The following is a 10,467-nucleotide window of genomic DNA, read 5'->3' as shown; positions in this document are numbered from 1 at the left end:
TGTAACTACCTTGAATATTGGGTGTTTGATAATTTAGTAATAATTCATAATTTTAACCAAATGTTTTGTCAAGCAGATAGCGTTATATTTCTCCTTTCGTCCACAAAAGTGGTAATTGTCATTTGCTTTAGTTATATTTTTAAACTAATATATATATATGTATATATATATATATATATATATATATATATATATATATATATATATATATGTGTGTGTGTGTGTGTGTGTGTGTGTGTGTATATATATACATATATATATGTATCACAATTTGTATGACAGGGGATACCCGTATAGTATATATACTATAACGTTATATATAACGCTAGCGGTTTTATTTTCAAAAAAACCTCACCGGAAGTGAGGGTGTCACTGTGGGTCGTCATTTAAAGATGGCGGAGTGCTTCGCCGCACGCTTGACCGCCCAGGAGGAGCAAATTCGGCTCCTCTCCAAGGAAATCAACACCTTCCGCGATGGATTGAGCCGCGGTGTGGATGCCGTCGGTGTTGCCTCGGGGGTCTCCCCAGAGCTGGAGAGCCTGCGGACCGAGAACGAGAAGCTCCGGTATCGGCTGCTGCACCTCCGGAGGGGTCTGCAGGCGGAGCTGGAGCTGGAGGAGGCGCAGGGCAAGAAACGACAAGTGAAGTGTGGCAAAGCTCCGGAGAAAAACACCAGCAGTGAGCAGCAGACAAACAACCGAGCTGATAAAAAGGTAATAAAGACTGTGACGGCGCATATTGTCCCAGTTTAAAATGTGTAATATGATGAGGGGGTGAGTAGTTGTAACGTCAGTGCTGCTCCTGCTCGGCCTCAGTCCAGAGAAGCCAAATGACAAACACCACCTCATTTCCAGAAATAGCTGCCCCTCTCAATGCCACAGTGTGTGCCACGCTTTCAATACTGAACATGTTAACTGACGTAACAGGCTGATAATGTGACTCGGACAGAACTAGTGATAAGAGCTTATTGTATGAGGACACTCACTGGTCTCTGTTTGTGGACAGGTGCAGGTGGCGAACCCGGACACCAAACCAGGGGACAAGAACAAGAAGGAGAAAAAGCAGGATAAGGGACAAGGAAACGGAGCCGTGAAAGAGGTGAAGCACAGAAGGAACACAACCTGTACTCCTTCAGTCCATCACCAAAAACAAAGAATCTTTTCAAGGATCTTTTTTTAAATTGTTGTTATTATGCAACACAGGGATGCACAACTAAATTCAGATGTAACACAAGACAAGAAAAACAAAAACAGTAGTGCATGAAACTAACAGATGGCGTCACATCACTCCAATCCTGCCCGACATCCTCGCATTACTAATTCAACATGAGGAAAAACACTCTCCATCAACTTCAACTCTCACCATAGTTCTTGCCTTTTAAAACACGAGTCGTGAAACACGATGGCTCTCGGGGCAAATCTCTGGTCAATGCTTTTAGTTTGTCCTGAGCGAACCGACGTCTTGGGTTTTGATTGTTGCCTGTAATATTTTTCCACTCTGTAGCAGAAGTCGTTGCCCGGGTACGTCGCAGAGCGCCTCGGCCTCTATGAGGAGCTGAAGAGGGAGAGCGACGCCCTGCTGGCAAAGAGAGCTGCCGCCGGCAAGCCCGTCGCCGTGGAGCTGCCAGACGGACGTACGGTGGCGGGCAAAGCGTGGGTCACCACGCCGTACCAGTTGGCCTGTGACATCAGGTAGGTGTTGCTGAAACACCCGGCCACATCCACTGACTGCAGCGTCAATCGATGGCTGCCACAATGATCAGTTAAATTGCCTGACACAAGCAGACGCCTCAGAGGGAGACTTGACTCTCCTGTTTTCCCACGTGTGACTGCACCCCCATTGTTGTTCCCAACTCATGACGCAGCATTTCTGAGGCCACCTGTCTTGATCTTTCAGCCAGGGCCTGGCCGACAACGCGGTGATTTCTCGGGTGAACGGGGAGCTCTGGGACCTGGACAGACCCCTCGAGCAGGACTGCTCTCTTGAGATCTTGCGCTTTGACGATGAGGATGCTCAGGCTGTGAGTACATTTGCTGTTTTAAAATGGATCAATGCATGGCTGGTGGCGGTATCTGCGATCAGTTGTACCTTAAATGTCCCATGTGTTAAAAATGTCCGACCCACGGCGTACTTGCTTTTATTCGACTTACCAGTTTGTTGTGTTTTTTAGGTAACCAGGGCAATCTGTACATCTTCATCTTGTGTCCTAGGTGTATTGGCACTCCAGCGCTCACATCCTGGGGGAGGCAATGGAGCACTTTTATGGCGGCTGCTTGTGTTATGGACCCCCCATTGAGAATGGCTTCTACTACGACATGTTCCTGGATGGACAGAAGTATTTTCACTATCACTGTTCAGACATGCATTCTGGTCTAAAAACATTTTATACATTCTTAATGCGTCCAATCCTAATCATGAGCGTCACTGCTTTTCAAACTAATTGATTGTTTTGCTCTTTTGAGCCAAAAAATGTTGTGTGTTTTCCTTGAAAACCACAATAAGCTGAAACACTGTCAAACAGCATTTAGTAGTTACAGGCACATCGGAGCAACACCGACTGTGAGCACTCGTATTAACTCGACCTGTGTGCTGTTTGCAGGGGGGTGTCCAGCACCGAGTTCGGGGACCTGGAGACTCTGTGTAAGGCCGTGGTGAAGGAAAAACAGCCCTTTGAGAGGCTGGAAATCAGCAAGCAGACCCTGTTGAAGATGTTCAAGGTGACCGAGCCGGTTCACAAACAAAGCGAAAATGTTCTCGAGGCATAAACTCGCATAGCGTGGTTCCTTCAGTCTTACATAGTCGTGTAATTATTATATGCATGTATGGAATTTGGTAAAAAAAAAATATATATATGAAAGACAAGAAAATCTTCGAACTAACTCTAGATGTTTGCTTCTTTCAGTACAACAAGTTCAAGTGCCGCATTCTGAATGAGAAAGTCAGCACCCCCACCACTACAGTCTACAGGTACGTTGCTTATGAGAAGGAAGAAGAAATATTAATTTGATACTTTTTTATTTTAATGCTTATTTGGGTCTTGAAGTTAACGGTTGTGTCATTTCCTGAATCCTGGTTAGATGTGGGCCCCTGATCGACCTGTGCAGAGGTCCCCATGTCAGGCATACCGGCAAGATCAAAGCCATGAAGATCTACAAGGTATGTGGAAAGTCCTGTTCCCGGATAATGAATATTTTCAAATGTTGTCATTTCTTACTTTGACATTTTTGTATTTAACAAGTCATTTTAACATTTCAGAAATTTGCTCCCAGAGTAGATTTCCCAGTGTGTAGCTCCTTTATAATCATGTTACTATTTCTCTGCCATCAGAACTCTTCCACCTACTGGGAGGGCCGCTCCGACATGGAGACTCTACAGAGGATCTATGGGATTTCCTTCCCCGACTCAAAGATGCTGAAGGAGTGGGAACGTTTTCAAGAGGAGGCCAAGAACAGAGACCATCGCAAGATTGGCAAAGTGAGTCACTGTAGGCAGTCCTGTTCAAGCCAAACCCAGCGGGCTGAGGCCCTAAAACCGGAGACTGAAACCCAGTACAAAGTGACATTTGGATTGGTAATTGTATGATATGATGGCTGACTCATCTCCTTTTTGAGGGAGCTTTTTGCAGGAGTGTTTCCTCGTGAGAGTCTCTCTGTTTTTGTGGTTTTGTGTGGATGTGGTGAAACCCCGGAACAAACCCGGATCACAGTTTCCGGGCAAACAATATACAAACAATATACAAACAAAATCCAACAGCACGCAGAGGTTAGGAAACGTTAAGTCATCCTTTTTTTATTTTATTATTATTTTTACAGTTTTGGACAGTTTTTTTTTCCCAGTAAATCGTCTGTTGCTGCTTCGTACCAGCCGAGGGCGCTGTGTGTCTTCACATCGGCACGCTGTGAGTCATCGGAGCACCCCAGCTGCTTCCCCAGCATGGGAGACGCAGGCGGCAGCACCACCTCAGTCTGCACTGATAGCAACACATATTCCATTATTACCTCCCACCCCGCCCACGAGAGTCCAACGGGAGGTGACAAAAGTAACATGTTGTTTTAAAGCTGGTGCTCTGTGGCATGATCCCAAAGCCACGCTTAACATTTGAGTAGTGCATGAAGGCAGTATATTTTGAACACCCAGTTATATTAACCAATAGCATTGAAGGAAAAATAAATCATGTTATTATGATCAATGATTGGATTAGCATGTTATTCCTCACCGGTTTTGACATGAGAAGGCCTGGTGTGTCAGATTACTTAAACAAGATTACTATTAAAACCAGTTTTAGGTAAGTCAGTCCTACGTTACCCTGGAAACCTCTCCTTCCAGACTAGCCTGGTCCTGGTCAGGCTGGTTTTCAGCATAACTGTGCGTTCCTTTACTGTTTAGTATGCCGGGACAAAGATCGAGTAGTAAGTCAATTGCAGTAGGCCAAAAGTACCAGGTGTTACAATCAATCTGTCGGACGGTTCCTCCGTACAGCTGTTTTACAATTTTCTGATCGTCTGTAATGGAGGGTGTTTTATTTTTATTTGACATTTCAGTTACAAAAGCCTAATTGTAGTTTTTCTTCCAAATCACAGTGAATTTGACAAAGCAGCGTCCTAATTATAGTATTTACTCTGTTGGAGTGGTGCTGTAAATGGCTGTGATTTGTTTCTGCTGTAGCTCCAGACAGAGAGGTGAGGGGAGGGCCTGTGTAAACTCAGACAACTTGTATCAATGCTGTTTTAAAAGATGAATAGGAAGGTACATAAATCACAGGACCGCAATCCTTTTTTTTTTTTTTAAGTGGGGAAAGGAATAAGACTACCAGGGCACACCAAAACTACCTCTCTCTGTTTTTCCTCCACTCTCGAGTCCACTGAGCTTGTGTTTTCTTTCCCCGCCGTGTGACGATTGCAGAACTCTCGCCTGTGCTTCTTGCTACTTGTACCTGCAAGATAATAAGTGATATGTGAAGTCTTTCTTTATCTGCTTCGCAGGATCAGGAGCTGTTCTTCTTCCATGACCTCAGCCCTGGCAGTTGTTTCTTCATGCCACGCGGAGCCCACATCTACAACACACTCACCGAGTTCATCAGGGTAGGAGCGGTGCCTCCCTTACTCAGTACATTAATATTAATTGCTTATATTATCATTACTATAACCAAAATGAACAAGTCAAGAGATGTGGATGAAGACTTTGAGGTGAAGACTTTGATCACCGTCTGCTGTTTTGTTGTGAATGCTTGTATGTGTCCCATCCTGTGGATGCTTGAGAGGCACTTTGTTAATAGGTTTGTGCCCCTCAACATGGCAGGCTTTGTTGTTTTTCGTGATCCTGAAAAACATTTCTTCTTTATTATAATTTATTTTTTTTTTAAACATCCTCAATGGATTTTCTGTCAAGATCACTGAAAACCAATGTATTTTAAAGCACATTTATTTTATGAGCATTACAATGGTGCTGAAAAAAAAAAAAAAATAATAATAAATATATATATATATATATATATATATATATATATATATATATATATATATATATATATATATATATATATATATATATATATATATATATATATATATATATATATATATATATATATATATATATATATATATATATATATATATATATATATATATATATATATATATATTCCAGAGATGCTGAAACACAAAGCCCCTTAAAACCTCTCTCGTGCACGAGGCTACATTTCCAGTGTACTTGTAGTGGTTGTCGGCTCATTGACATGCAGACCACGAACTTCTTAAGTTCTGCAAAACATGCAATCACCACGGAGCTCAATGATGAATATTTTAGTTCAGGTCAGTCAGTTCAAACTCTGCTCGGAGCCCGAGAGAAGCTCAATTAACACCTGCGCTTTTCACAGAATTGAAGTCAGAAGTGTCAGAACCAAAAAATGTCTCATTCGTCCGATTGGCCTCATGGGACGGTAAATTTGAAAGTGTTGGTTTTTTTTTTTTTCTTTACTTTAAAGACAAGTTTCCATATGTAGTTAATTAGGTTGAACGGTGACTCGAGTGGGCAGAAGTTCTCCCTGTTAAGAGCAGACTTGTCTGAAGTTTTCGTGTGACCGCACAGGAACTGGCCTCTGTGACGTCCCCGCGGAGATGTGTTGACATCTTGGAAGACTTTCTCACACAGCACACACTGACACGGAGACCTCGCATACATTGCACAGAAGCGGTGCAAGATCATTATCACGTCACTTCTGTTATCACGGTGTTAAAAAAACAAAAAAAACATGTGCAATGCATTTCCCTCTACGACATATTGCTAAAATGTTTTTGAGAACATTTCTAAATACTTGAAGGTGGCTTCTAATGACTGCAATGGAAGAGATGCAGTCAGTCGTCACTTGGCGCATGACGTTCAAGTTTTGTATCTCTCTTGTGCTAAATTGTACTGGCATGCGTGGTGTTTTTAAGCTCCTTCCTGATTTAATTCACAGTTACACATATTTGCAGCTCAACTAGACATTAAACTGTTTTGCTTTATGAAAACAAACATAAATAAAAACCCCGCAGGATCTGATTTGCACTGCAGTAGCTCGGGATTTGTGCCAGAAGTCGTGATTCATTTCAGCTCTCAGTAAAGAACCTGTGCGTTCTCAACTGGCCGGTCGAGCTCGTTTACGTGGTTTTGTTTTCTAGGACGAGTACTGGAGGAGAGGCTTTCAGGAAGTAGCCTCCCCCAACATCTATAACAGCAAACTGTGGGAGACATCCGGCCACTGGCAACACTACAGCGAGAACATTTTCTCCTTCCCCGTGGAAGGCGACATCTTCGCGCTCAAGCCCATGAACTGTCCCGGCCACTGGTAACTTTAGATCGCTCATCTCCCCAAAATGTTGTAAATCAAACGGTGTTTAAAGCGTGTCTCATGTCATTTCGGTGCCTCGCTCTCTGGTCGTCCCCGCAGTCTGATGTTCAGCCACAGGCCTCGCTCGTGGAGGGAGCTTCCCTTGAGGCTGGCCGATTTCGGGGTCCTCCACAGAAACGAGCTGTCGGGAACGCTGACCGGGCTGACCAGAGTGAGGCGTTTCCAGCAGGACGACGCTCACATTTTCTGCATGATGGACCAGGTGACCACATCAGTAGTCTTCAGCTTTCTTCAAGTTTTTTATGTCTTTGAACATGGGAAAAATGGTTTTAGAAAAACAAGTTATGAGTCATTTCCTAAATTCTGAGTCATGTTTGTGTTTGTTTTTGTTTACTTCTACAGATCGGGTCAGAGATGAAGGGCTGCCTGGACTTCCTGCGCTGCGTCTACGACGTGTTCGGGTTCTCCTTCCAGCTTCACCTCTCCACTCGTCCGGAGAAGTACCTAGGCGACATCGCTGTGTGGAACCAGGCAGAGAAGGTAAAACCCGCATCACGCGTCGTAGTGATGATTTGTGGTGGAAAAAGAACTCCAGGTACCTCAGTGAATTCTGACAAATACTCAGCAGAAGAGGTGACTTTGCCTTCCGGGTGCGAGACATTGCTCTGGTGACACGCATATATGAAATTCAGGGATCAGCTGGAACATGCCTCAACTTAAAACCGGGCTGATTTTTTTGTGTCCACTTTTTAATAAAAACTACATTTATTGTTGGCCTATTTCTCCCACTCAATCGGCCCTGAACTTGGAATTGTTGAAAGGGCTGTTGGTGATACTCTGACCTCGGAGTTGTCTGTTTATTTTTCGCTTGATCGACACAGCCGGGGGCCGACAAAACTGCTGCGTAACTCGAGTGGGCGCTTAGCAGGTGGAGAAAAGACGAGGCTCCGGTAGTAGTATCACATCTGTGAGTCACTGTGAAGAGCCTCTCATTTCTGTATGGTGGTGTGTTTTCATTAGACGACATCGCACTGTCGTAAACTGAACGAGTGCATCACTTCTAATGCAAATGTAGAACAGGATTCGGCAGTGCAAAGCCCAGACTGAACTCGTTAACGTGTTGACTGTGCATCGTGTTTGACAGCAACTGGAGAACAGCCTGAACGAGTTCGGGGAGCCGTGGAAACTCAACCCTGGAGACGGGGCTTTTTACGGACCCAAGGTCGGAACATTTGAGATTTCTCGTGCCAAACGCAAAATCATATTTTTTTTATTTTTTTTTTTAAAGTCCCTGAAGTACCTTAAAGTCCTTAAAGTCCTGCGTTACTTTCTGTGCCATCGACAGATCGACATCAAGATCAAAGATGCAATCGGACGTTACCACCAGTGCGCGACCATTCAGCTGGACTTCCAGCTGCCCGTCCGCTTCGACCTGACCTTTGTGGGGTGAGTCAGCTAATGAAAACATTGACACGCTGCCGAGTCTGTGAGCTCTACTGCACCGAGGGTTTATATGTTAATCCCCCCCCTGAGTCAGATGTCTCAGCTTGTGCGCTGTGTTCCACGTAGTCGTGTTTTATGAATATGAATTTGAAGCCACTGAGCAGGTGACGGGGTCGATTTATCTCCTGAATTTGTAAAGCCGGCATTGGAAACCAATGCACATCCTGTACAGCAATAGATGTGTAATAGTTTGTGCGTTAGTCCAATCAGCCCAGGATTACAGATGGAAAAGGGAGGAGGGCGGTAGATCAGTGGAAGGATGGATAGATATTGATACTTAAGTTGCAGACAGTCAGACTTAGCCAGATGCAAATAAGAATTAATTTGAAATGAAGACAAATAATACGACGATAAACATGAAAGGCCAAGAATACGTCTAGTTTGCATTCATACTGGCGCACTTCCCAGAAAGCCATAATACTCTCCCTCTGATGAAATGTCTTACAGGAAGGATGGGGATGACAAAGCCCGACCAGTCATCATCCATCGCGCCATCTTGGGCTCCGTGGAGAGGATGATCGCCATCCTCACAGAGAACTACGCAGGCAAATGGTGAAGTGCCCTCTAGTCGCGCTTACATTTCAGAGCTTTAATTTTAAAAAATTAAAAATGTTATTGGATAAAAAGGAAACAAAATAATGGCCCACTGCTTTCAATCGTCTCAGTGATGTTTCACCGGATGAATCAGATGCCTTTATTCTAGATATTATGAGATTTTCTTTTTTACGATGTCCTCTCTCCTTTCAGCATCCCCATACCATAAAGATTTCACCCAGTAGTTCCTTTTGTTTTTTAAGAGAGAAATGTAGGTGGCAAAGCTCTTAACAGCAGCTTCATTAAAAGTCTGTCCGTCCTCCCAACAGGCCTCTCTGGCTCTCTCCCCGTCAGGTGATGTTAGTGCCCGTCAACCCGTCCTGTGAGGATTACGCCAAGAGGGTACGTCTTCCACCAACACCACATCTCGACCACATTCAAGTGCAACCACATGAGTGCAGACAATGATTATCTATAATAATGCTGAACCATAAAGGATTGTTTTGTCCACCTTTTCAGGTGTGTAAGCAGTTTACAGAAGCCGGTTTCATGGCAGACGCTGACCTGGACTCCGGCTGTCTTCTCAACAAGAAAATCCGTAACGCTCAGTTGGCCCAATACAACTTCATTCTTGGTGAGAACATTAACTGGCCTAGCTACATTTGGCTACAAATGAAAGGTTTTCAAAAAATGATCAACAGAAAGAACATGTGATTTGTATGAAATGAGCTAAACCCCTGCTATGGTCCTGCTTCACAGTGGAGTTGTCAGTAAACTAGAATAACAATAATAAATTCTTAATTGATTGTCTATAAAGCAAATGGACCTCCGAGCTGCCCGAACACCCACAGTTGTTGAATTCAGCGGCGCAGAGTGGGAAACGTGTTAGGGTAGCTGTGTCTCCGTGGCGCGACTTGGCCCATGTCGAGCTGTTGTGTCTGCTCGTGTCTTGGCAGTGGTCGGGGAGAAGGAGAAGATGACTGGCGGCGTCAACGTGCGCACGCGGGACAACAAAGTGCACGGAGAGCTGTCGGCGGCCGAGGTGCTGGCTCGCCTGACCCTGCTCAAACAATGCCGCTGTCCAAACGCAGAGGAGGAGTTCTGATCGAGACCAACAGGACGGTCCGGACCCTCGCCTCGGAATACCTCAACTACAGTCGGATGAGCAGTAAAGGGACAAGTGATGGCTCATGTAGAGCTGGTGCAGTGGAAGTGTAGAGCAGAAATCACAGATGGAGAAGAAACTGATGAGCCGAATGTGATGAATGGTGCTTCGTAACACCTGTAATGTGTGAAGGACAAGTTTGTGTACGTGGTGTTAAATGATGTCTAAGTAAGTTCATCTGAAGGGAAGTTGCGGGATAATTTAAAGAAACGATGTGATCATAATGAAGGTTATGTGAATTCTGCACTCATTTTTCACGAAGGTCTGTCTCTGTGTTGAACCTCAGAAATAAAATTAATCGAGACACGCAACCGAGCTTGATTGGTTTACTCATTTAAAATAAATGAACGGGTCATTTATTTTCTTTTTTTCTTTTTTAAGGCAGTTTTCTGTGAAGTGCATTGGTTGTTGGTAGTTGTCAACAATGGAAATA

General features: G+C 44.1%; 1 protein-coding gene across 2 annotated transcripts; it reads left to right on the top strand.

Annotated features, from left to right (window-relative positions):
- The first annotated feature begins 390 nt into the window (after window positions 1–390).
- Window positions 391–10,345, top strand: tars3 (threonyl-tRNA synthetase 3). 2 transcript variants are annotated; one of them, XM_076077653.1, is made up of 19 exons: window positions 391–713; window positions 1,006–1,098; window positions 1,507–1,691; window positions 1,897–2,020; window positions 2,211–2,335; window positions 2,600–2,717; window positions 2,903–2,967; window positions 3,078–3,156; window positions 3,328–3,474; window positions 4,983–5,081; window positions 6,663–6,829; window positions 6,932–7,094; window positions 7,235–7,372; window positions 7,977–8,054; window positions 8,178–8,278; window positions 8,783–8,887; window positions 9,199–9,271; window positions 9,389–9,503; window positions 9,826–10,345. In XM_076077653.1, exons 1-19 carry the CDS (start codon window positions 393–395, stop codon window positions 9,972–9,974), a joined length of 2,445 nt encoding a protein of 814 aa, XP_075933768.1. In that variant the 5' UTR covers window positions 391–392; the 3' UTR covers window positions 9,975–10,345. The 2 variants fall into 2 exon arrangements, with proteins under 2 accessions (XP_075933768.1, XP_075933767.1); XM_076077652.1 differs by having other exon boundaries at window positions 1,504–1,691.
- Window positions 10,346–10,467: the final 122 nt, after the last annotated feature.

The sequence above is a fragment of the Anarhichas minor genome, unplaced genomic scaffold (assembly GCF_050575085.1).
Source record: "Anarhichas minor isolate MPS153535 unplaced genomic scaffold, ASM5057508v1 ptg000062l, whole genome shotgun sequence".
Lineage (NCBI taxonomy): Eukaryota > Metazoa > Chordata > Actinopteri > Perciformes > Anarhichadidae > Anarhichas > Anarhichas minor.
This window is presented reverse-complemented; position numbering and strand designations above follow the sequence as displayed.